At 48.9% G+C, this 27051-nt stretch overlaps 1 protein-coding gene across 1 annotated transcript in view; it reads right to left on the bottom strand.

Annotated features, from left to right (window-relative positions):
- Positions 1–21320, bottom strand: part of PRKG1 (protein kinase cGMP-dependent 1) — a 367092-nt gene extending 345772 nt beyond the window's left edge. The window contains exon 1 of the mRNA XM_050976335.1: positions 20956–21320. Coding sequence (XP_050832292.1) covers positions 20956–21221 — 266 coding nt within the window. The 5' untranslated portion in view covers positions 21222–21320. The remainder of the gene's footprint in view (positions 1–20955) is intronic.
- Between the last annotated feature and the right edge of the window lie 5731 nt (positions 21321–27051).

The raw sequence follows: 27051 nt of genomic DNA, 5'->3' as shown, positions 1-27051 counted from the left end.
ATATTCCACTGAAGCACCAGACTCTTATTTAGGGATCTACAGGTGTTTATGGCCACAATTCCAGCAATGCTAAACGCTTCCCAAAAAGCTCTGCCCACAGGAGCTGAGCCCTGAGATCATTTAAGGCTCAGAATCAATGGCTGCACCCCACAGAGGGCCAGGCTTGTTACAGTACCAGGGAAATATCCATGAATCACCCAGGCACAATCTGCAAACAGGGCTCACATCAGGCCTCACAAAGGTTTTACAGCGCTCCACTGGCTTCTACAGCCATTTCTTATTTATGCTTGGGGGAGCTCCATCAAGTTGGGCTCTCAGAGTGTGTAAAATGTTTATATTCACAGTTTTCTCTGTCAGTGTTTGCAGGGACTGATTGCTCTACTCAGAGCATTCGAGACCAGCACTTGCCTGATTCCTCACCAGCACCAACATCTCTCAGCTGAGTGCCCTGGGTGAGTCAGGGATGGGCAGAGCTTTTATCCTCTCCTTTCTTCCATTTCTGGTGCAGATCTGCAGCCAAACCCCTGGCTGAGGTGCAGGGCTCCCTCCTGGCTGGCACTGCTCCACCTCCTCACCTGCCCTGGTGTTCCTCACTCCAGTTCCATTCCCAGCTGCTTTTCCTGATTAACCCCTCCCCATGGCAGAGAATTCAAACATGCCAGGAAGGTTCACCCGTGCACCTCTTCCCCACCAGCTCCCAATCTTTGGTTTGTGTGGAAAACACCAGTTGTCACTTCTAGGGAATTGTGATACCAGCTACTGGGAGCTTCCTCCAACCTAAAAGGGAACAATCTCTTGGAAGTGATGCTGCTGCAAAGGCAAAATGTTCTGGGTCTGCTTCTCTGTGGTTGGGAAAGAAACATTCCCAGGCTGGTGTTGAGCTTTATATGATCACAGAAGTGTTTGGGTTCAGAGGGAATCAAAGCCCATCCAGTGCCACCCCCGCCATAACAGGGACACCTCCCACTGTCCCAGGCTGCTTCAAGCCCCAAAGTCCAACCTAGCCTTGGGCACTGCCAGGGATCCAGGGCTTGCCCACCCTGCCAGGGAACAATTCCTGCCCAGTATTCCCATCCAGCCCTGCCCCCTTCCACTGGGAAGCCATTCCCTGTGTCCTGTCCCAAGCCTCTCCCTCTCTTTCCTGTAGCTCCTTCAGGCCACAGTTTGGTCACCCCAGAGCTTCTCCTCTCCAGGTGAACAATCCCAGCTCTCCCAGCCTTTCCTCCCAGCAGAGCTGCTCCATCCCTCTGCTCATCCTGGTGCCTCCCCTGGGCTCTCCCCAGCAGCTCCAGGTCCCTCCTGTGCTGGCACCAGGTGATTTCTCTGCAAGAACCCTTTGTGTTGCTTTATCTCCTCTGCTTTCCTTGAGCAACCTCAGGCAACAGGGCCCATTCCCCCTTCCCAAATTTCTGCAATCCCAGCACACAAAGCCCCACGTCCAAACCCATCTCCAGAGCCCCTGGCACAAGAGGAAGGATCAAAACAAGGCACAAACCCTGCACTGTGCAGCAGGAGGGGAACACATCCCAGACCCCTGTGCCCTGAGCAGGAGAGCAAACTCACAGCCTGCTTCCAAACTGTGGGAAATGGATTTGGAGAAAATGTTTAAAGCTTGACAGAAGGCTTACATAGTATGCATCTGTATGTAAACTTGGAGATAATAAATGTTGACTTAGAAATGCCTTGGAATAGGATAGACATTGTTGAGAGAGAAATGGAACTAGAAACAAGTTTTAAAAGGTAGCTTTGTAAAAAAAGACCAGATATTTTAGAGAAATCGAGTTTTGAAAGAGGTATTGTAGTAGGGGTAGTTTTAGATTATTTGTTTTAAAGTATTTATAGTATGGTGTGCTTAAAGTTGATAGGTTTAAAATGTTTATTGTACTCTAATTAAGAAATTGTTGGCTTCTGATTGCTTCCAAACCACCCCTGCTCCTTTCCCCCCACACAGAAATGGCTTTGGTTTTGCTTTGCACCCGCAGTTTCCTTGTTTTCCTCTTGCTCCCAAGGCAGGGCTATCAGCACAGAGAGTCTGCAGCTGCTGCTTTGGGCATGACGCGGCTCCTGTGCCACCTCCGCTCCCTTACATGGCCCGCAGCTCGGGCAGGCACAGCATTCCCCACATTCTTCCCTTTTCCCCTGCTTTTTAGCCCCGTTTCCCTCGGCACGAGAGAACACAAACACAAGGAGTAAGGCCGCCCTCTGCTGCCCTACACCAAACATCGGGCGAGCGACAACATCACAAGAAAAACCCAACGAAAGAGAAAAGCTACCGAACGAAAAACGTCCCCAAAGCGACCAAAAAGCAATGTAAAAATTAAAAAAAAATAGTCATCTCATTAAAAAAATTAGCAATACTGTTGGTCAAGCCCAGCTTTAATATAGTAATTTATTCAGTTTCTCTGCAAGGGGCTACCACAACTTTTTAATCACAAGTTTTTTTCTGAGTTACCCACTACAACGCCCCAAAAAGTGAACATGTGGCATCTTAAGGAGCTTATTTATATAAAAATGGGCTTTTATAAAACCACAGCAATGTCGGTAGGCCCCTTACAGCAATCCAGCTCACAGCCTGCTTCTGCTTAATATTCATTTTGCCCAATAATCAAATTATTTCAGAGCTGTAACAGCTCTGCCTGCAGACATCACATTTTGGGTGGGTTTTTTTTACCATTCCTGTGGTAGGGTAAATAATACCAGACTTTAATACCATCTCTTGGCTCCCCCTTAAAGAGAGGTAAAAGATGGATCTGGTGTGAGCTGGAATCAACAATTCAATGCAGTAATGGACATTAAAGCATTGATTTGCATCCATTCCTGGCTCAACTCCCAACCACTCTGAGTGTGCACACAAAATTCAGGACACACAGACCCCAAACATCCCTATTGTTTAGCATTAATGACCAATCTGAAAAATGGAGGGGGTTTATTTCCCCTGTACATGCCACATTTTTGTCTCACTCACTTGAATTTTAAATTATTCCATTTTCAGGAGTCTGTCTCTTTTTACTCTCCATTTATATTCCCTTGTAAACTCCCAGAAAAGTCAATTAAATTTAAATAGCTCACACTAATACCACAAATATTTCACTGCAATTGCAGTTAATCCATCACCTCCCCAAAACCCCACAACAAACCCTGGCTTCCCAAAGTGCTCAGATCTACAGATAAAATCAAGTTTTGCAAGCAAACCCTGATTTTAAAAACCAGGAATGCAATCTCCAAGCAGAATCAGTATTGATTGGACAGCAGAACAGCAAATGCTGAGCATGGAGGGGTAAATTATGGGAGAAAAATCCAACCAGAAGCCTTACCAAGATAGGGAATTTAAGCAAATATGTTTTTTATCCTTTAAGCTTCTATATTTTTGTAGGAGACACCCAGGACAGGGGGTAAATAAAGTTTGTAAAAGACAAACCAAACTCAAACAGATTAAATGATTCAGGAAAATAAATCAATCCTCAGGTGAAACCTCCCAGTACCCAATTTTTTAGTAGCATAAAATCCCTCCCAGGAGGTGCAATTGGAGTTGGAAACCCCAAACCCAAAATCCAGCCTATGGATAAGCCACATTCTGCCATCTCTGCTCTTCCAAAAGAAGGTGAAACTAGAGACTTTTCCCCTCTCACTCCTCCTATTTAAAGGTTTCACCAAACCCCTCACAGCTGGAGCAGGTCTGGAGCTCTTCCGTGGAGAATCCACCTCACCTGGGTAATTCCTTGATGAGAGGCAAAGCTCAGAGCAAACCCTTTCCCTGTCAGCTTGGAAAAAAAAATCTCAGGCATTCCTTAAAAACTTTTCCTTCATGAACCCAATTCCAGCAGGGTTATTCCAGTTCTTCCCAGTGCCACCCTAAATAATGCATATTATCAACCCAAGAGCAGGGGAGAAATGGGAATATTCTCTGCTTTTAATGAAATTCTTTCTTTCTTTTCACCAGAAAAACCTTTGAACATGAACTCAGGTTTTGTTGGCCACTGAATGGCAAGTGATGTGTTTGCTTTCCATTTGTAGGGAATTATTAGGACTCATTTCATGATGCTGATGCTAATTTTTTTTTCTTTAATTTTTCTTCCTCTTCAGCAACACACAGGAAATAAAAAGAAGAGACTGGCACATCACACTACTAAATCTGCAGAAACATCTTCAAGTTCTTGCAGAGAGCAGTGATTAAAGCTTTAAAAATGTACCTGTTTCTCCCCCTGAAGGAACAGAGGGCTGCTGGAACATAAATCCACCTGAATTAGAGCACAGCTCATCTGCTGATCATTGAAACCACATGGTTTAACCCATCTCTTGTAACTGCAGCTTTGGTTTGTTTCATTTCATCTCATTTCTGTGCCTGTAAAATCACAGCAGCCTGAAGGATGAACTTAATTGCACCTCCAGTGAGCTGCACGGGTTAATTAACATAATTACTCATTCCTAGCCTGGTCAGCTCCCTGCATTCATCTGCTGCACACCCAGGCTGAATAATTCAGCAGGTATTAATTATTTATGGCCTGAAGCTCTTCAGGAGGCAGTCAGTGCCAGGATTGGACCTGGCAGGCAGAGCCAAGCCCTGCCCCACCGGGCCCAGCTCAGGCTTTCCTTAAACTTCCCTCTCATGAACCCAATTCCAGATTCTGGCTTCTTCCAGATTCTGGGTTCTTCCAGCAATGGCTTCTCCCAGATTCTGGCTTCTCCCAGATTCTGGATTCTTCCAGATTCTGGGTTCTTCCAGCAAGGGTTCTTCCAGCAATGGGTTCTTCCAGATTCTGGCTTCTTCCAGATCTTCACAGTGCAAAGCAATGCTTGCAATGGGAATATTCTCTGCTTGTAACTAAATTCTGTATTTCTTTTCACCATGAAAAGCCTTTGAACATGAACTCAGGGTTTGGGCATCACAGATCCTGGGCATCACAGCAGGGAAAATGGGCTGGGGTTGCATTCAGCCACCAAAAAAAAATTAAAAATCCTGTTTTAAATCTCCCCACATCCAGATCTTGATTTATCAGGGCTGCCAGTGACACCAAAGGAATCTGGGGTGGAGGGAAAAAAAAAAATCACCTTTTCCTTTTGGTTCCTTGATGGAATGTGCTGGAAAGGAGAAAAGTGGCAGGCACGGGCATTGCTCCTCTAACCCCTGCTATGATTTGGTGTTAAGTTTTATATCTTTTGTGTTTTACCACTTTTGAGACTAATAATAGAATAAAATCTTTTAAATCACCTCTCAGTTGCTTCATCTTTAGAATAGAAAGAGAGAACATTGAGAGACTGAGCTTGAAACAAGTTTCAACTAGCTTCAAAATATAGCCTTGCAAAAAGAGTAAATATTTTAGAAAATTAACACTGAAAGATACATTGTAGCAAGCACAGTTTTTAAAAAAAAAAAAGTTATTAGTGTTAGAAGTAATAGAAACACTGTGTAGTACAAGCTAATAAGCTAAAAACCAATTTATAAAGTATTGTAACCAGGAAATAAGTTAGCTTCTGATAGAATGGTGTCAAGTTTTACATCTCTTGCGTCTCACTATTCATCAAGACCAATAACAGAATAGGATCTTTTAAAACACCTCTCAGTTGCCCCATAAAAACTGAAAAAAAAAAAAACAAACCAGGGTGAAGTTTGCCCAGTGTGTGAGTGGGAAACCGTGAACTCAAAAGAGAAGATGCATCCAGAGGCCAAGAAGGAGCTGTGACTCCTGGTGGCTGAGGCTGAATTGCTTTTTTGGAATGCTAAATCCCCCTGTGGTGAAGGATGCAGCTGGAGATGGTGTTAAAGAAGGTAAACAAATACCTGGGAGCTGGAATTTGTCAAGGGCAGAGGGGGCTTATGGAAAAAAATAGAATAAAAAATCTTATTTTACATAATATCGATGCTATAATTGGTTAAATGCTCAGTATTAAGTGGGATTTTAGGAGGAGCAGCAAAAGGCTTTAAAAGAACTGGAAGATGGGTGAATCCATATGAAAAATGAGGCACCTATTGTGAACAAGGACAACTATCCAGGTGCACAAAATCCCTGGGAAAGGCTCACCCACATCTCCACCTGCAGCTGCAGGTCAGCAGTGCCACCTCCAGTGGCCATCACCACCCCAGCTGAGCAGATTTATGCTCTAAAAACCCCAAACCACCCAGATTTTTCCCTCCCCAAGTGTGTTTACCCCCAAATCTTCCCCCCTGCAGTCTCTGCTGCCGTGCCAAAATATTTCCACAGCCAAGCCCTGGATGCCAGCACACAGGAGAGGCTTCTCCCCACCTTCCCACTGGGTTTGGGGCTTTGGCAGCCTCCCCCCAGGAGCCCTTCCTGATAAAAGCCTGGAGTGGGAACAGGGCAGCCTTTCAGCCTCCCCCAGGCAGGGCCAGCCCGGCTCCATGGGCAGCTCCTGGAGGGTGCTGTGGTTACCCACAGGGCAGCACTGCCCTCATTCCAGCCCTCTGCAGAGAGATCCCTGCTCTGTGAGGCCCTTCACCAGGGCACAGGGTGGGGAGGCAGAGCTGAAAGCCTTTCTTCATTCCCAGGAAAGCCAGGGGGCTCTGCAGCTTTTCCCTCCCTCTATTCCCTGGCATCGGTTTTTGGGAGCTTTTTTTAACCACTTCCCAGCACTGAGCTGAGGGTTGTCCCCATGCTGGACTATGCTTTTTTCTGACCCAGAGAGGGGACAACTGAGAGGTGTTTTAAAAACTTTTATTTCAGTTTTAGAAGGGTGAGACAACACAAGTGTTATAATTCACACCATCACAATCAGAAGTCAACTCTTTCCTAATTACAATACACTCTAAGTATTTTTTAGCTTATTAATTTTTGCCACACTATGTTGTAAATGCTTTAAAACTAATCATCTAAAATTACTCCTCGTGGGTCTTACTACAATACATTTTTCATTGTTCTATTTCTCTAAAATATCTACTCTTTTTTACAAAACCATCCTTTAAAACTTATTTCTAATTCTATTTCTCTCTTAACAATATCTATCTTATTCTACAACATTTCTAAGTCAGTATTTCTTATCTCAAAATTTATTTACACATACAGACTATGTGAACCTTCTATCAAACTTTAAGAATTTTGTATAAATCTATTTCCCACAGTCCCCGGTGGACTTTGTCAGGGTTTTACCCCAAGACATGGCTCTGTCACTGCCTTAAGCATCAAGTATTTCCAGCCATGTGGAAGATAAAGCTGAAATAATCCAAGTGTTTAAACTGCACTTTTCTCCCAGATCTCCTTTCCCTCCCAGAAGCCACGGCCAGGAGGGAGGTGGCATAAAAGCCATCAGTCAGCTCAGCCTTACACTGAATTTCCATTAATGCTCCAGATTATATATCCAGAAAACACCAGACCCAGTCCAGCCCTGGTTCTCCCACAGGGTACCAAACCCTTTCTTTTCTTGCTTACTTTGAACTGAAAATTTAGGGAGAGGTTGGCATTGCAAAACAAAAAAAAAAAAAAAATAAAATAAAAAAAAGCAGGAGAAATAGCCCAGGTCTGACAGTTCTTTTACTTTCAGTCTGGGATTTTTAGGGCTGGGTGGTTCATGTTCCACAGAGAACCCTAAAGGTTGGAAATCCCCTCTGAGATTGAGTCCAACCATTCCCCAGCACTGCCAAGACCACCTCTAACCCATGTCCCCAAGTGCCACATCCACAGTTTTGGAGCACTCACAGAATTGTCAGAATTCCCAGAATCAGGGTTGGAGGAGACCTCCAAGACCACTGAGTCCAACCCAGCCCCAACACCTCAACTAAACCCCGGCACCCAGTGCCACATCCGGGCTGTTTTTAAACACATCCAGAGATGGTAACTCCAACACCTCCCCGGGCAGGCCATTCCAGGACTTTATCACCCTTTCTGTAAAACACTTATTCCTGATATCCAACCTGTATTTCCCTTGGTGCAGCTTGAGGCTGTGTGCTCTGGTTCTGTCAGTGCTGCCTGGAGAAAGAGCCCAACCCCACCTGAGCACAGTCACCTTTCAGGGAGCTGTTGAGGGTGATGGGGTCACCCCTGAATCTCCTTTTCTCCAGGCTGAGCACCCCCAGCTCCCTCAGTGGTTCCTCACAGGGTTTGTGTTCCCAGCCCCTCTCCAGCCTCGTTGCCTCCCCTGGATGTGCTCCAGTGTCCCAACATCCTGCCCAAACTGAGGGGCCAGAGCTGGACACAGCACTCCAGGTGTGCCCTCACCAGGGCCAGGTACAGGGGCAGAATGACCTCCCTGCTCCTGCTGGCCACACCATTCCTGATCCAGGCCAGGAGCCACTGGCCTTCATGGCCACCTGGTCACACTCCCAGGATTGTGACTCCACCACTTCCCTGGCAGCCCCTACCAAGGCCTTTTGGTGAAGGAATCTCCCCTGATATTCCATCAAAATCTACTCTGAAGCAACATGAGGCCATTTCCTCATCCTGTCCCTGTTCCCCAGGAGCAGAACCTGAACCCCCTGGCTGCCCCTTCTGTCAGGGGGTTGTGGAGAGCAATAAAATTCCACACAGGGCTTGATCTTACTGGGGAGATGCCAAAGCTCCAGGTCCCAAAAAACCTGCACCACTCCTCATTTCCAGCCTGATTTTCCCTGCAGTGCTTCTGAATGAGAAGCCCACTTAAAAAGACAAATCTGTGTTTAACCTCCTGGACACTTTTATTGGTTGGAGACTGTCACCGTGATATTTTCTGAAAAATCCCTTTGCCAGGATTTTTCTCCTGAGAAGCAGAGAAGCTTCAGAAAAGAAATGAAAACAATAATTATCTGATTGCTTGGAATGTGGTTTGGACATTGTTTAACCAACAGGTGCACCTTTGATTAGTTCCATTTGAATTGTTTTAACTTAATGACCAACCCCAGTCCAGCTGTGTCAGACTCTCTGAGTATGTCATGAGTTTTTATTATTCATTCTTTTCTTGCCTTCTGATGGCTCCTTTCTCTTCCTTTAGTATAGTTTTAGTATATAATTTTCTTTTAATATAATATAATATAATAACATAAAATAATAAATCAGCCTTCTGAGAACTTGGAGTCAATTCTCACCTCTCACCTCATCCTGGGGACCCTCAACACCACAACAACTGGTGACCACAGGAGACCAGTAAATTCTCATTTCTTGGAGTGTCCAGGCTGCTTTATCAGCCTGATAACCACAGCCACTACCCTGAGTAAGGCTGGGGATGTGTACAAGTGGAAAGAGGATTTGGGAAGGCAAAAGTGAGCGAGGACCTGGAGCTTTTAAAGATCAGCCAGTAATGGGATGGCATTTCCTTTCTCCAGGAACATTTGTCTGCAATGAAAGCCATGCCTGAGCACATCAAACTGGGCTGTAATTATCCCATTATCCTCCTGTCGGGTCTGAAGGCTAAACTGAGATAATGTCAGTGGAAAATGCTTCCCCCACACTGGGGAATCATCCCCTCCATGGTTTCATTAGGGGAGTATCAGGCTCAAGCAGCTTTTGCTGTGAGCAGGAGCAGCTTGAAACAGCACCTGGGCTTTTCCCTCAAATCCTGCTCCTGAAATCTGCCCCTTAGGGTGTGGGCTGGAGAGAGAAGTGCTTGGGATGGGAGCAGCAGAGAGAAAAGGGCAGAAGAAACCTCACCAGAACATCCTCATGTCATCAGCAAGAGACTCAGGGCAAGCCTGGTGTTCTCCAAGCCAAAAACCACCCTTGTTCCCAGGGCCAGGCAGCTCAGACTGAGTAAACTAAACTAAAATAAAATAAGGAATAATTTTGTATAATTAAATGGAAGTGTTAGCACAGCTTAGCCAAGGCAGCACGGGCTGGAAAGAGAAACCTCCAGCCTATCAAGATGACACTAAAATTGCCCAAATCCCACTTCATTCCCATTAGTTGAAGGGGACAGGAAGAGTCACTTGATGGGGCAGTAAACTCATGGTCACAGCTGCCTTAGGAAGGAAAATATTGGGAAAGTCCCTGGCTAAAAAATGATCTTATGGGTCAGCACCTAAACATATAAAACCTAGAGCAGGACATGAATACAGACAGCCAAAATACTGGAAAATAGAGTGGCTCAGGTCTTTACACACTGGGGGTTTTAATTTTCAATAAAAGGTGGCACAGAGGGTCACTGAGTTCAGGAATTAAAAAAAAAAACATTTTGAAGAGCAGAGGAAAGCAAACAGTCCACCAGGATTTCAGCAGGTAAATGAAACCCCACAGGCAATTGTGTCAGCCTGACATCACACCCTGCACATCCTTTGGGATGTTCAAGCCTCCATTTAATTGCTGGGAAAATTAAAGCAGAAAACAATGCCAATCCATAGGGTCCTATGGAAAACATAAGGATGGGTTTTATTAAAGCAGCTCCAAACTGGGCTGAAAGAAGCATTTGCAGCCGTGCAAGGCAATGAAAAGGCTTCTGTGAAGAGGCTGAGTCACAAACCCGAGCTCCTTGGGAGCATCTCCAGCTCCGGGGGATTTTATCCTGGCACAGGAAGAGTTAAAAGTGAAGGGAAAAGCGCTTGGGAGAAGCGTGGGAAGGACAGCAAAGAGCCAGGGCGGGAGGAGCAGCTGGGCCGGGAGGCTGAGACAGATCCAGGCTGGAAATGTGGAAGCGATACTGAAAGCAGAGCAATTAGCGCAATTAATCTCCCCTGCAGCGCGCGGGGCAGGGCTTTGAGCCGGGATGGGAAGGGGGGATTGTATTAATGACAGAAACGCACCCCTGCAAACAAAACCTCCAAGGTTTTCTTTTTTACCCTCCAAGGAAGGCAAGGGAGCATCTGCAAACGGAGCTGGGTTATCAATTTTGGAGTTTGGGATTGAAGGTTCTCGAATGGTAGTTTGGGTTTGGATTTAGGTGTTTGTTATTTTTGATGAGTGAAACAGCTTTATAACTATGAGTTTGGTAGTCTTTCACTAGTAAGGCACAAAATGGCTAACCATCTCTTGTTAGAAGGTCTTTTAGGACTAAACTTAAAGGACACAGATTATTTTCTTTCTTAACAACTGATCTTTTGAAGCTTGCAATGTGGACTTTTCTGTCTAATTACAAACCAACACTCAAACTTAGGAAGAAGAAGGTAAAGAAGAATAACTTGCTTTTGTCTTAAAACTTCTGTCTTGCTTCATATTTATCTTTATATTCTAAAACCTTGAACTCTAAGTTTTCTACTTTGTGATATTATACACTTCTAACTAACTACACACTTGTAACCTCAATTAATTTTTGGAAGCCTTCTCTACAGCTTTAGGTCAATTGTGGTGTTCTCTTGTGGGTCTGTGCCTTTAAGCTCAGAAAGTTTAACACTTTTAGCATCCAGGATTCCAACACTGGATGAGCAAAGCTGACCTCCTGAGATTCCCACTCAGGAGCACTTCCCATTCCTCCTCTGCCACCCAGCATCTCCCAGCCCCACCAGAAGGGCTCCACAAATGCAATTTTAAATCTCCTTCCCCAGTCAGGGTTGCACTGCAGGCTGGAATAGGGATGCAGGGATTTATCAGCTGCCTGTTCTCCCTCACAGTGTGAACACCATGAGCACAACACCCACACAAGGAGCTGCTGCTTCCAGTTCCCAGGGAATCACAGGCTGGGAGCAGGGTCAGGAGAGGAGTCACTGTGGGGGAAACCAGCTCCAGGGGATTTTTCCATCTGTTGCCTGGGCAGGAGCCACCACAGAAACGAGTGCTGGGGAGGTTTGTGACATCATTCCACGGGAAGTTTCCCCCTGTGTTTCCCATTTGCTTTAAAAAGAGTCGATTTTTATTCAGCTACTCAATATTTGGCAGCAAAACAAAGGAGAAGAAAAGGAGAAGGCTCCCCAAAATAGAAACCAACCAGCCCAACATAAAAGATGGGAATCAGCTGTACCTGCTTTTAATCTCAGAAACTACAATTTAGGGATGCAATGAACAGCAGCAGGAACTGGCAGTGTGAGACACAACTGTCCCAAAATCAAATGGTCTCTGCAGCTGATGCTTTAGGATGGATTTGACTGCACAGACTCAGGAGAGATTAATCAGAGCCCAAAATTTCCCTAAAAGCAGCCTTCAGTTGATCCACAGCACCACTTCCACTTCCTTTTTTTGTTTTTCTGCCTCCAAACATATGGAAAAATGGGGTAAAAATTTAATATTCATCATGCCCACACCAGCTCAACCTATATTTTTCCAGCATCTTCCCATAGATGAACAAGTTTCTGGTTGAAGTTGCCACAAGCACTCTCCTATCAAAAGATAAAACACTTTGAAATTCTTTTTTTTTTTTTTTTGAAGGTGATTATTTTAGAGGGAGGGATAAATTTCAATCCAGCTTCAAGTCTCTCTGCCCCAGCGGTGCTGAGGGATGTGGGGAAGGAGATTTAAAATGTCAGGGTTTCTGCAGGGGAGACCAACTGCTCTGGTGTGTGCTTCCCAAAAGGCACTGCAGCCTTTTCCCTGGATGGGACATGGGATAATAATGCTGCAGATCAAAGTGAGAAATGTGCTCCTGGCAGGGAGAGCCCAGCCTTGCATTCTGGGATGAAAGGGAAGGCAGAGATTTCACCCTTTACCTGACACAGATTTCATAAAGCAGCATGAAAATCAATGAGGGGAAAAAAACCCTTACAACCACCACTTTTTATGCTGCTTTCATTTTAGTATTTTATTTTTTAATATTGAACAGTCCTTTTCTGAACTACAGAGCAGACAGAAATAAATTAGCCAAGGAGGGAGCTGCTGTCTATTGATAAAATACACTCTCAGTGTCATTCCATGAAAGTTTTCCCTCCAAGAGCTGATTTGGGGATTTTTTTCCTGCCCCCCATGCAGGCTGAAATGGCCTCAGAAATGCCCCCAAGGCTTTGTGAAAAGGGTAAACATCAAATGCAGAAAAAGCAGAATCCCTGACTGGTTTGGGTGGGCTGGCAGATGGGAAGAAAACCACCTTGGAGATACAGCCCTGGCATTTAAATAAATATTAAAAATTTATATTTTATATACATTTTCCCAGACAAAGCAACTTCTGGTGTTTTTCCCACCTTCCCAGATTTTATCTACTCTGCCTTTCCAAACCTCCAGAACCTTTCTGTATTTCTACAAGCATTGATTTATTTTCTTTTGAATGTTAAAAAAAATCCATAGGCTGGAGCAAGAGGGGACACTGGATGTATTTATTCCTTCCAGCTTCCTCATTTTTTTTAAGATCAATTTTTAGAAAGTGTAGCAACTCCCCAGGTGTCTCTCCCTGCATTTTTCCCTGCTCCACAATCACTTCTGAGGTTCTTTACAAAATCCTAAGCTGGAAGCCACCTTTGGGATGCATTTTTTTCCTGTTACTCCACCCATTCCAGGCTTTAAAAGTTGAATTTTGGCTTATTAATTGCAAGCACCAAAATTCTGTGTTGAGCCACTGAGAAGATTTGGTTGTAGTTCTTTGGGGTCTCAAGGAATTATTCCCAGTTTTCCTTCCCACTCCCACACACCACAGGAAAAATAATACAGAGCACAGCTCCTCACAAACTGATGGATTAAAGAGCTAAAAAAAGTTAAATATTGGCAATACAGTGCAGATACATAAAGTGGAATTCCCAGATTTAGGATCTCATCCCTTACTACAAACAGCTCAGTAGATTTTTTTTTTTAAAGCAGAATTTTTATACTAATTGGTCACTTAAAATCCTGGTGGTGATTCTTACCTGGGAGGATTTTATAGAAACTCCCAAGAAAGAGTAAAATGCAAATGAAAACAACTCAAAATTCCCATTCTGCTGTGCTTGCTGCAATCAATCAATCAATCAATCAATCAATCAATCAATCAATCAATCCATCAATCAGCCACAGCCTCCTTTAGAGCAAACTTTGTGCCAGAAACCCAAAATATTAAGATATTTCTCCTGAACCTGTTTCCCACCTGCACAAGTCTCCTTCTGGGTATTTTATATGAAATAATTCTTTGTTTTCTCCCCCTGTAGCTGCTGTTTGAGTTTTCATCACCCCACTGGCCTGCCATTAATTTAGTGCCATGAGATGGATGTTTTTACCCCACTTTACACCTTAAAATGTCTCAAAACCACGAATCACCAAGAAAAATCACAGGCAAATCTATTTACACTCCTTTGAGTCAAACAGAAGAGATTTGATCCCATTACTGGACAGCTTTTCCCCTGTAGCAATTCCCACAATGCTCAGGCTCAGCCCCCAGCATGAATTAAATCCCAAAAATGGAATTTGAAATTTAAAATTACCTCAATCCCTTATCCTTGTGGATCCCCAGGATCCTCCCAGCTCCCTCCACCACCCGAGGGCCCGAGCTCTGCCTCCCTCCCTCCTTTTTTAGCATCTTCTGCCTCATTTCTGACTACAGGGTTTTATTACTAATGGAACAAAAATGCTCTGAGAACACCCAGGAGAAAGACACAGAAAAAAAAAAATCTATTTGAAAAAAAAGCAATCCTCATCTTTTCCACTCAGGAGGTCACAGCAGAGGGGAAAGCCCTTCAGGAAGCCCCTTGCCAAAGCTGTGTCAGAGATTTTCCAGGAGCTGCAGCAGCTCCACAACCAAGTGGAAACCTTGGGAAGGCTTTTTCCTGAAGTTTCTCGTTAGGAAAGAGGCACTCTGAGTTTTATTTCAGTCCTTTCTATCCCATTTTCCTCTGATAAGATTTCATCACCAGGGGGGATGTTTGCTGGAGAATTACCTTTTCCATCCTGAGGGACCGTTGTGACAAAAATGACAGAACAGTTCTGACAAAAGTGACACAAAAATCCTGAAGGAAAGGATACAAAGATTCTGAAGAAAGTGACTTTAAAAAACCTGACAGGAATTACAAAAGAGGCCAAATGAAGAGTGAGTGAGGCCAAGCAGTTTTACACCATCACATCCACAAGCCACTTTTAAGATCACAGCAGCAAGAGGGACACAGGACTCTTTTTCTCCTCCAAACCAAGAAATGTCCACAAGCTGCTGCAGAAAAACAACACAGTCCCAGCTCCCAACTCCTTGTATTTTTATAAATCCACTCACACCAAAGATCCAGGAGGGAAAAGCAGTTTCTGGTGGCCCTGCCTGGGAGCACAGCTGAGGTTTAGAGCCCACATAGAACCAGGTTTTCAGGGGTTGGGAAGCAGAGCTCCAGACAGGGGAAAGGTGGGGGACATGGAGATCTGGCAGCTGCCCTAAAATCTCTGGGCCTGTGGTTTGGTGCCCCAAGGGAGGCTCCAAAAACCTCCCAACTTGAGGCATTTAAAAATAGGCTGAAGGAAGAATTTGGGATGACGCCGCTGGGACAGAGCCTGCGTCAGCCAGGGATGGGCACTGCCCCATTCCCTTGGCAAGAGTGTGCCCTTCCTCAGGGCAGACTGAGAAACACACAGCAAAGGCTCCACGTTTTCATCCCAAACCACTCAGAAAAATGATCATTTTTATAATTTAAAAAAAAAAAAAATCCTGCCATCTTGCCCTTCCTTTCTTCACCAGGACCAGGGATCACATCAAATAATCAATTTTTTTTTAATTTCACATGTTTATGTATCAATTTTCACATGTTAATATATAAATTAATCTGATTTTTTTTAATTTCAGATATTTGTAGATAAATGAATACCTGTTTTGTACTGTTTTTGGAAGGGCAAGCTGAGTTTAGCTGCTCTTGCTGTGCTGCCCTGGCCCATGAGGAAGCACCAAAGGGATACGATGGCAAAGGTGGATTGGGTGACCAGGGCTGCTGGTGACAGACAGACAGACAGACAGACAGACAGACGCCAGGCTGTACCCAGTGGAAAGGCACCATTTGATGCCTTTTGGGAGCCAAATTTCCCCCCATCCTGGCTCGATTTTCAGGTCTCCTGTAAACCAAAGGGAAGTGATGCCCAGGGAAAGGGGGGGGAGCAGTGAGTTCAGCCCATTAAAAATTAAAAGACAGGAAATGATTTCCATTGATTAACCATAAACATTTGCTTCTCTCTCTTTCTAAAACCTTTCTGTGCTCATTTGTCTGACCTTGGACTTCTCGAGGGGCTGATGTCACACCTCTCCCTGCTGTGACAACTCACTTTGTCCCCACCCCATCTTCACTCCACTGCTTCATGCCACAAGTTGCTCCATCCAAATGAGGACCAAGCAAAGAATCCATCTCCCATTTCCATCTCTCTCTTTGGAATATTTTCCAGCTCTCCCCAAATTTAAGCAACCCCGTCAAACTTCCCTCTGTATTTCCCTCCCTTCCAGCAGCCACGCTCTCCCAACAACAGCAAGCAATGAGGACAGTGTTAATTCCTCCTCTGCCAATATAATTCCAGCTAATAAAATCCTTCTGATCTTTGGTGGGGATCACCCAGGGATGAAGCATCCAAGGAATTTGCTGTTGCAGCGCATCAGGAGCGGATGGGAAACGGTAAATGAGGAAGAGAGGCGTTTTTAGAGTCGTAATTAATGGCAAAATCACTGCTATCCTTCCTCTGAGCTTTGCAAAGCAATGCTGATCCTGACAGAGAGAAACCAGCAGCCTCAGATCCAGCAAAAGCTCCCTGTTTGAACTATTCCAGACACAGCTGCTGAGTGGTGTCAGATATTGCACGAGGACTGTCCCAAACAGTCCTTCCTCAGCTTAAAGGCTGGAGTGTCACACACAGGCAGCAGGTCACGCACTGGTCTCCCATCAGTAAAATAAATGAGGCAAAAGCTCCTTTTCCAGGCTGGCCGGGCCCTGAGGGAGGGTGGTTCCAGGTAGTGGGGGAAGCAGCTGGGTTGTTTTTCACGGGCTGGCTGAGCGCAGGATCGATAGCGCTTTAGTGGCTGGCAGCTGATGAGATCATGGCTAAATTAACAGAGCTCACTTCCCAGAAAGGGGCTGAGGGGGGAAGGACACGGCTCCAGGGAGGGGAAACATCCCCCTGGCCGTGCTCAGGGGACTGGAGGCCATCCACAGAGCAGCTCCAGGGCTGGTGCAGATGTGAGACAGAAGTGTTATAGGGGGGAAAGTGATGGAGAATTACAGGGCTGTGCAGGACATCTCTGCTTTTGTTTTAGACTTTTTGTTTTGAGTTTTGGGCTGGAGACCTTCCAGGCTGCCCAGTTTTTACCCTGAGCATGGCTGGTCCTGGCCTGAGCAAGACCCACACCCCAGAGATGGATTGATCCTGCCACAGCCATCAGTTTATCCCAATAATGAGCAATTTATCCAATAATAACCTTTACACTTTTGCTGCATAAAGTCAAGAGGATCCACTCCAATCCTCCATCCCCAGTACCACAAAAAGCCTTTAATCCTGAGTTTAAACACTTTGGGTGAACACACACCCTCAGCAAAGTATCTCCCCCACACCTCAGGGCAGGTGGAAGCAGGAGAAACAAGGATTCCTGCCTGATTTTACCTGGAAAACCACAGGCAGGAGGACTGGTCCAGGACTGGGAGGCTGAAACCACAATACACCCCAATACCTCGCCTTAAATGTTAGACCCCACTGCCATCTTGTGGCAAATGCTTCTTGAAATAAAGTTTAAAAGGGGGGAAAATCCATTAAAAAGTTGCAGAAAAAGTTAGGGAGCCAGGAAGGATGGGTAAATTACCAGGAACAGGGTGGGGAATCTCATCTGTCTGAAATGATGCTGAGGCTGAGCCTACAGCACTGTGTCAGACTGAGAGAGGCATGGAAAAACCCAGGGATGGCACTGTCCGAGCTGGATTTGGGGAATTGAGGATGTAACCACACACAAAACGTGGAAGTGCCTGCAGGGCCAGGGCTTCAGCAAAGATTCAGTCACAATTCCAAAAATATTCCAGAGTTCCCAAAGTCATTTCATGCTGCCCTGGTTTGAAGAAGACTTCTTACCCCAAATAATCAGGATTTGGGTGGAATTAGAGATTGCACCTCAGAATTAAGGCAGGCAGTAGCTGGAATTTCCTGGGAGGATGATCTGGAGGTGGGATTAGGGATCAGGTGGATCACTCCCAGGGCACAGAGACCTCTGGGTGCAGGGACAGGCAGGGCTGACCCAGCTCCTAGTCCTGGCTTTGCCACACCTCAGCATTTACTTTTTTGCATCATTGATCATCTGCAGCGCTTTTGCTTAGCAACTGGGCATCACTTTAGCAAAGTGCCTGGATTGCTGCATTATCCATGGATGGCTCCCACCCCACCTGGAAAACCAGGGACAAACTTGTTTTCCTTCTTTGTGTTGCCATAAGGGCCTGGCAGGTGCTGGATCAGACAGCCCTGAGGCCTTGTGTGATCTGAAACACTCACTGGCTGTGGGTGAAAGTGAAGCAAAACTCACTGGCCATAAATAAATTAAGGAATCATTTACAAGAAGTGCAGTTCCGCTCTCAACTCAAACCTCTGCTGGCAGGAACGAATCAAGAGACAACAGGGAGGAATTACTTTGAAGACATGCAAGGAAAGCAGCTCTTCTGAAAGAAAATCTGATTTACAGATTGGCTATAGATACATGGATAATTCCATACACCTGGCCAGCTACACAGCAATGCTTCCTGCCATTAAAATTTATATTTCTGTGTTATCAGAAAGAGCAACAGAATAAAAACACACTTCCAGACCAAAGATAACACATCCTTCACCACCTTTCTGTTTACACATCCCAGTTCTTTGGATCTCTGCAAGCCTCTTCAACCCTGCCCTTGCTGCATGTGACAGGGGTGCCTTACAAGAGGCACAACATATTTAAACCAACTCCATTCTCCACTTTCAGCTGGGATTTATCCCTGTTTGAGGTCCTGTCATCCCACAGTTTGCTGCTTTCAACTCCTTGACAGTTTTACTTGTCAGTGTATATTACACACAATAAACAAATCCAATTATATTGTCAATAACTACATCTTTATCTTCAGAGGTGGAAAAGTGCTTGGAGGTTGATCCCAGGTAAAAAGAGGGAATTTTTGGCATTCAACTGAAAACAGGTGGGCCTGAGCATCCCCCTGGGGGTTTTGGAAAAGAGGTGTTCCCCATCCTCAGTCTCCCAGGGACAAGGAATGGAGAGCTAGGAGCTGCTGCTGTTGCTGGAGCACAGGTAGGAGGCTCTTGGAGGTACAAGAGCTCCCCATGAATAAATCAGCCAAGTGCTGTCAGCAGTTCTGAGATGCCAGAGGCAGAGAAAGCCCCGGGGACATTGAGGGGAGCTGGCATCAGCCAGAGCCATCCCTGCCTCCAGCCAGCACTGGGAGCAGGGAGAGCTCATCATGCTCTTGGCACAGCTCTGCAGCACAGCCCCGTGCTCCCTGAGCCCAGGACAGCACCCTGGAGCCACATCAAGGACCCACACACTGCTCATTGAAAAAACACCTCGATCTAGCCCGTGGTGGGGAGGGATTTGGGGGAAAAATGGTGGAAAAAGGGAGGTTTTGGGTGCAGCGTGCTCAGCACACCACAGAGCCGCCCGCCGCTCTCCCAGCAACGAGACGGGAGAAGAATTAAGCAGAATTAAAGGAAGAATTAAGAATTAAAACCCAAAAGGAATCCCAGACTGGCTTGGTTACCATTGTCATGGCTACCACGAGCGAGGCTGAGGCATGGGGGATGTCAGGGGATGGAGTTCCAGCCTGGAACTGCCCGCAGGCCCCATCAGGAGTTTTTCCTGCCGGCTGAAACATCATCTGTGGATGATGAGAATGATGCAGGATGGGCCAAACGACCTTCACTGCACCACATGGACACAGCTTTCCCTGAAGCTGACCTGCCAACCCAAACTGGGAACAGCACGGGAAAGCCTCAGGCCAGGACTAAACCTCACTAGAGCCATGAGCAGGTTTAACAACTTCTAAATAAGTGATTACTCACGGTGGGGACACTGGGTCCTGCCCTCACCACAGGTGCCAGGTCACTGTCACCTTCCTGGGGCTCGGGATGATCATTGCCTCCAAAAAAACCAACAGCAAAAGGGAAAGTTGGATGTGGTTTCTCCTCCATCCACAACACCTGGCCTCTGCCTTGGTGCACAGAGATGTGCTGCCCCAGGGAAGGACAAACGGACACACTCAGCTCGCACTCACACACCTCCCTGGGCACAGCAGTTTGCTTTATTAAACCACCACAGGAAGGGAAAAGAATAATACTGAATTAAAAAATAATAATAATACTGAATTAAAAAGTAATAATACTGAATTAAAAAAGTCCAAAGCCAAGTGCTCCTCGTTTGAGCAATAATAAGGGGCAGGGCACAGGAGAAGAAAGGGCTGCAGTTTGGTCTGGACACATTTGGGGAGAGCTGTGGATTCACACCCACACACAGATCCCATCAGGAATGGCTCTGCTGGAACAAATCTCTCCTCACAGGGGACACGGGACCGTGCCTTGCTCGAGAAGCACCAGGCACAGCTTCTGCCCAAAGCAGAAGGGTCACCACTGTGGTCATACACAACTTCTCCACCACAGCCACCTCCCCAGTAGCCACCACGCTCCCCAGTTTTCCCACATGTAAGGAAGAAGGACAACCCTCGAGATCCTGGGTTGAGTGATGCAGACCCCATGCTCCCCCCAAAAAACCTCTCCGTGGGTGCCTGACAGCAGCACAGGGAAACAGAATCATGGAATTATTAATGTGGGAAAAGTCCTCCAGGATCAGCGAGTCCCACCGGGAGGCAAAGCACAGCTGGAGCAGCGTGGGCTCGTTTTTGGGGAGAATGGGGTGGGGAAAGGGGGGATTGGGGCGAGGGGTAGCACCTGCCCCGGGATCGGGGCTGCCGGGGGTGCTGGCGGCTCTCGAGCAGCCACGGAACAACTTCCCGGCCCCGCCGCAAACTTTTCCCAGCGCCGGGGAGGCACCGCCGCCCCCCCGCGCTCCGGCCGAGCATCCCCCGGGAGCGGAGCCGCGGCGGGGAAGGGAAGAGCGAAGCGAGGGAGGGAGGGAGGGAGCTCCGGGCTGTCCGATCCCCCCGCAGGGCTCCTTCCCGGCGGCTCGGAGCCGCTCCACGCCCGGGGCACGGTCCCTGCCGGCGATGCCCGGCGGGGGGACGCGATGTCCCGGCTAACCCGCTCGGGACCGGGGGTGGCAAGAGCGGGGAAAAAGGGATGCCATGCCTACCTCTCGGCCTTGGTGAACTTGCGGAAAGCCTGGCGGAGGTCGTGGAAGGAGCGGTAGGTCTGCGGCTCGGCCGAGATGCCCTGCGCCCGGGTGGTGCGGGGCCCGATGTGCGGGCTGGGGGCCGGCAGCACGGACTGGCATTTGTGCAGCCGCCGCCGCAGCTCCTGGATCTCCTCGTCCTTCTCGCCCAGGCGCCGCTCCAGCTCCTTGATCCGCTCCTCCTTCAGCAGCAGCAGCTTGGTGAAGTCCCCTTCCAGCTCGGTCATTTTGGGGCTGCCGGGCCGGTCCCGCTCTCATGGAGCGGCTCCCGGGCAGGGGCAAGGGCGGAGGAGCGGCTGCGCCCGCCCCGGCTCAGGGCAGCGGCCCCGACATCGCGCCGCGCCCGCCGGCAGTGCCGAGCCGGCCCGGGGGCGAGCAGAAAGCGCCCCGAAAACAGCGGCCAACAAGGGAAAAGGCGGCGGGGAAAAAAGGACAAGAAAAGGGGAAAGAGCTCTTGTGCCACTCTGCGAGGCTGGGATCCTGGAAATAGCAACAATTACCATGTGATCGCAGGGTGACGCAGCTCCTTGTAACTGGAGCCGAAGACTTGGGATTCAAACAAGAACACTTCATAAATATTAAATTGCCTCCTGCTAATGAGCCACGTGGAGCCGCCCCCTGGCCCGCCCGGCCCGGCCCCCGGCAGCAGTCAGCATCCCGGCTTGTCCCACCGGGAGCTCTGCATCCCATCCTGCCCCCCTCCAAGGAGCTCAGCATCCCATCTCTCTCCTCACCCCTCGTTCCAGGCTGCGTTACCCTCAGCAATCCCAAAGGGTACCCCCCTTTGGCACCTGGGCACTTTGCACGCCTCCCTCCATCCTTCCCTGCCCAGATTATCCCGTGTATCTCATGGCTGGGGCACCGCACATCCCACCCCTCTCGGGTACCTGCATCCCATCCCTCCCCATCCAGGACTCCACACCCCTTCCCACCAGGTTTCTTTGCTCCCTGCCCTCCAGGTCACCCCCCAGTACATGCCAGCCCAGCCCCACCATCCTGTGGGACACGCAGCTTTCCAGACACCCCGTGTCCCTCATCCCAACCTGCACCCACACCCTGAGGGAGCAGAGCCCGTCCCCAGGCACAGACACCGGGGCCCTGGTGGCACCTGAGGGGGGAGGCAGCCGGAGTGCTCTGCCAGCTTGTCCAGGGAGGGAGGAACTCATCCTTCCTGGACTTATTTGGAAGAGCCCATCATGCACATGAATTTTTAATGCCTGCTGGCAAAGGGCACCATCAGCTCCCCTATCACATTTCCCTCCCGAACCACTCTTGTTTCCAAGCAGGGATTTCAGGAGTCCCTTGCTGCAGGCAACAAAAAAACCCTTGGGGATGGGAGGGGGTTTTTCCCAGCCCCCACAGCCAGGCCTTGGGCACTCAGGGAGCTCAGGAACCGCTCAGGGTCCACATCCCAACCCAGAGAATCTTGTGCCACGCCTTTAGGGACAGACTCCCTAAAGGGCAGGGCAAGGAGAGAGCCAAGCATCTGAGCTGAAGGACAATGGAGTATTAAATTCAGGGTTGAAAAATCAATTAGCAGCGTCTCTGTCTTTTCAGGAGGGTGGGGTGCTGGGGTGCTTTTTCACCCTCGTGTTTGTGCCTCCAGCCTTTCACGTGTGGCTGGAAACCTCCGGGCTCGGAGCTGTCCCATCCTCAGACTGGAAGCATCCCTGCGGCCAAGGAGCCAGGTCGTCCTTGCTGGGGGAGAGATAGAACTAATTAACAATTATTAATAATAATTGGGCTTTATTGGCGGGCAGAGAGCGCCACCTCGTGGGCAGAACGCCCGAGCAGAGCGGGGCTGAGATTTGGGGACAGCGCGGCCCTTCCCGGGAGCTCGGGGACGGAAAGGGGGATGCTCCAAGAGCCCTGGGAGCGCCCATGGGGCGCGCTGGGATCCCCACACGCTCCCATCAGGATAAATGTCCCAGAGCGGAACGCCCCATGCCCGGTCCTACCGCTTCCAGTACGGCGGCACAGCCCGGGGCTGTGTCACAAAGGGTGCCCGGGCCCATTGTGACACCGGGGCCCCGCGGTGCGGCGGGGCCATTGTGACACGGAGACGCCTGGCCTTGTCCCCAGGGCCCGTGTGGCACCGCGGCTCCCGGGGCTGTGGAGGGAGCATGCCGGGCCGTGCCCTCCAGCAGCGCAGGGCACCGCGCTCCGGAGGCTGCAGCTCCCCGGGATAGCTGCCATGGAGATGCCCACGGAGAAGAGCCAGCTCGGCCCTCAGCCGTCCAAGAGGCACCTGCTGAAGGATGGAGCTGGAGGGACAGGCGGGGACGCGGCCAGCATTTCATCCCACACCTCCCGCGTCTCTTTCTCCTCTCGCCTCCACGTGCAGCTGTCCCAGAGCCCGGCTCCACCCGCCCGTGGGGAGAAGCCCTCACGGAATTCCCGCCCGCAGAGCTCCAGGAGCCGTCCCAACTCGGCCAAACCGGGGCGGGGACGGCGCTCCGCCGCCTCCAGCCCCTTGCCGCTGCCGCCGCCGTCCAACGCCGCGGCCCGCGGGCAGTGCCGGCGTCTGCGGAGCTGCGTGGCTTGCTCGGGCAAGGCCACGCCGGACACCGTCTCGACAGTGCCCTCCACACCCTCCACCCCTGCCCTGACCGAGACAGAAGCGCTCCTGGTCCACCAGTTCACCCAGACACCCGAAAGCTGGCTTGCCGCCGAGCGCGTGGATCGAGACGTGCAGACCGAGAGCCCGGGCCGCGAGCGGCGGACTGTCCCCGTCCGGCTGTTCATGGAGCGGGCGGCGCAGACCCTGCCCTCGGCGCTGCCCCCCAGGGCGGCCTCGGGCGGGCCGGAGCCGCGGCGGCGGCGGCAGCGGCTCTCCCGGGTGCGCAGGCTGCTGAGGGCCTGCCGCGGCTCCTACACCGCCTCAGCGCCCGAGCAGCTCGGCGCCGGGCCCAAACCGGGACAGCAGCCGCAGGCAGCGGCTCAGGGACACACGGCGGGCATCGGAGTGCTGATGGTGATCCAGGAACCCGCCGAGGGCACCGCGTGGTCTCCGTACTCCTCGTGGCCGTGGCTTGCTGAGACCAGTCTGTGATTCACCGCGGGACTCAAATAAAGAATTGCTCAGCTAATGGTGCTACTATGGGCCTGGTCATCGGGTCCGTGCGGTAGGAATGGCTCCAAACGAGCAGCTGGGAAGCGTGTGGGGGAACGGGGTGAGCTCTTGGGTGGGAGGGACACTGCTCCCATCAACTCCCTCAGCCTCGGGTCACACCTCAATGGTGGTGACCGACCCCCGACAGTCACAACCGGAGAAGACCAGAACCAAAATCATTGGCAAGACAGAGAAAATTCCAGTCCAAAACGGGAATAGCATCTCCCTTCAGCTAAAGGAGGGAAGAAGATTCATCAAGGAAGGAAACGAGCATGTGGGGGCGGTTCCCCTCGGGATCAAACACAGCTGGCTCCCGAGGAGGGATCTCTGTGTGTCTCTGTAAACCTGGCTCTGTAGAACCTGTCCCAGGGACAGGAACTCAGCCTGGAGGCAATTCCTGGATTCCTCCTGTCAAAGTGCCGAGAATGAGTAGGAGAAAAGCATCAGTAGTGAGAATGAATGTCTGACAAGCATCCAGGTGGAAAGGCCCAGGGTGGAGAACACCTAGATGGGGCATGTGTGGCTTGGGTAGGGACAGAAAATGCAGGAACCACCCTCAGTCCTCACCTGGTGCCTGCCCTGAGCCTCAGGAGGAGGAAAACGAGGATCCCTCACACCTGGCTGGGAATAAAGCACAGCAGCTTCAGATTTTGAGGAAGATGAAGGTGGGCAAATCCCTTGGGGATGAGAAACCTTCATCTCACTCAGGTGTTGAGCACAGTTATTCATCCTGGCATGTTTTGCAATTGAGGTTTCAATGAAGCTTTTTAATAAGTTAAATAAATGCTGAGGGTTCAAGATAACTATGTCTTGGGGTCACAGAATAGTTGGAGTTGCAGCTGCTTCCTCCACACTGGAGAGTTCATGGTAGAGTGGCAACTACCTAATCTCTATTTTTAAGGCAAATTAAGGTTTTGGAGGTGAGGTTTTTTTTAACCTCTTTGGTTAAAGGGAAGGAAGAAAAAGTCTCTTATCAATACAGTTCATGGTTTTCTATTTGTGTATTAATGATGCACTTGAGAACCCTTTGCTCCCCAGAAAAGAACAGCTTTAGGTTCATTTTAAAGGCCAAATGATCATTTCCTGGTGTGTTTTAGTTACTTCTGAGATGCTTCAAAGCTTCCTTTTGGGATTTTTATTGTCACTGGGCAAGTTCTCAGTGTTTTCTTGGTCTTTTTTTTTGTGTGTGTAAGGCAGTGGGCTGGTTATTATTTTTCATCACTGATTTTACAGACTTTATGTTTTTCCCAGGAGAATATTAACTTGTGTAGAAACAAAATTAGGGTGAAGAGTATCTCAATCTAGGGATAAAAATACTCCCCTGGGAATGAGACAGAATGAGTTTGTATTATTCATTTAACAATTTCAGCTGCACAACCATCACTTTCATCCAAGTTTTTTACGTGATACAAGAACCCTTTTCTCAAAACATTATTATCTGTAGCAGTTTTGTGTTCTCTTATCAATGAAATTCTTTATTTTCCATTTATAGATGTAATTATGGATGTGAGAGTCCTCTGTCTATTTAAATTAAAGGCTTGTGGCCTTTCTCCCAGGATACCCCGTCAGGAAAGGAGGATCCCCTTTTTTCCACACCTGAGGCAGTTTCAAATCCCTAGGAACACTTGTGTTGACCTAGCTGCTGCCATTCTCAAACCTCTGGCTTTCCTGAATGAGAAAAGCAGAGGGATCTCCATCAAGCATCAGCCACCTAACTGCTCCAAAATGCAGATTTTATCCTACAACAATCTCACATGCAGCAGAAGAAGGATGCACCTTTCCCCAAAGAGATTTTTGAAAACCAGTTTTTAATTGGAACTGTGTAATTCCACATTTTTACCCCAGGAGCACCACGTTTGGTTTGAGTTGTTTTGCAGCTCTAGGTGCCAGCAGCACAGAGAGGAAACTCCAAGGATGCTGTGAGTTAAGGATAACTATGTGTTTTCTGTGAATTAAACCACCAGCTATGGCCTTGTCCTCAGCCCCACACTCTGACAGTCACAGAGCTATGACTTTCTTTTGAGAAGAGCTTTCACTTAAAGGAAATCCAATCTCTGGAGCAGAGAAGAGCAGAAACAGGTCCCAGGCTGCCTCCCCACCCTGGCACTGTGGGGTTGGAGTGTGTGAGCAACACATGGTCATTATTAATATCCCAGCTGCCTTGGGCTGCTAGGGAGGCACAGAAGGGGAAACACATCGGTGAAACATGCTCAGTAATCTGCTTTGGGTCTAGATTAAAGGCTACCTCGATATATTTGTATATAAAATGTGTGGATGCACTAAGAACAGCTGGTGGCTCGACTCCATGATCTCACTGACAGCTCAGCGAGTCACCAAGGAGTGTCACCATTTCACATCCAGCAACTGATGCCGCTTCAAGGTCAGCTCCTGGGAGGCCAAAATCGCAGAGCAGGAGGCTCTGGGATCCCGTGGGGTCGCAGCATCCCCCGTGTCCCCACGCTCTGCATCCATCGGCCCTTCCCGGAGCGCTCCCAGCGCAGGGTCCGGCTGCGGCTTCATCTGCAGATAAGCACCGAGATAAAACAGCCGGCAACAAAACTCCAGCCCTGAAAAACTTCTGCAAGGAGACCGAGGGGGCCAGGAGCGGCAAGGAACAGCGGGGTGAGGCTGTGTCCCTGCCGCGTCCCGCATCCCTGTCTCGGCTGGGAGCCTGCATGCATCCCGCTGTCCTCCCGGGCTGGCACACAGGCAGCGCCCGAGGGATGCCCCGGGCCAGCAGGAGGAGAGTCTGGAAGAAGAGGGACAGGGACACTGCGCACCACCGAGGCACAGGAGCAGCGACATCCCGGTCCTCTATGTGCCCAAATCCCGGTCCCCTCTGTGTGCCCACCGGGATGCCCAAGAGCCCGGCCAGGAGCAGGGAAACTCGGCAGCTCCTCGGGGCACGCAGCGGGAGATGCAGACTGAGCCCAGGCCAGGACAGC

Source organism: Serinus canaria, chromosome 6 (assembly GCF_022539315.1).
Source record: "Serinus canaria isolate serCan28SL12 chromosome 6, serCan2020, whole genome shotgun sequence".
In the NCBI taxonomy this organism is placed as follows: Eukaryota; Metazoa; Chordata; class Aves; order Passeriformes; family Fringillidae; genus Serinus; species Serinus canaria.
The sequence above is the reverse complement of the archived record's forward strand: the minus strand, read 5'-3'. Positions and strand labels throughout refer to the sequence as shown.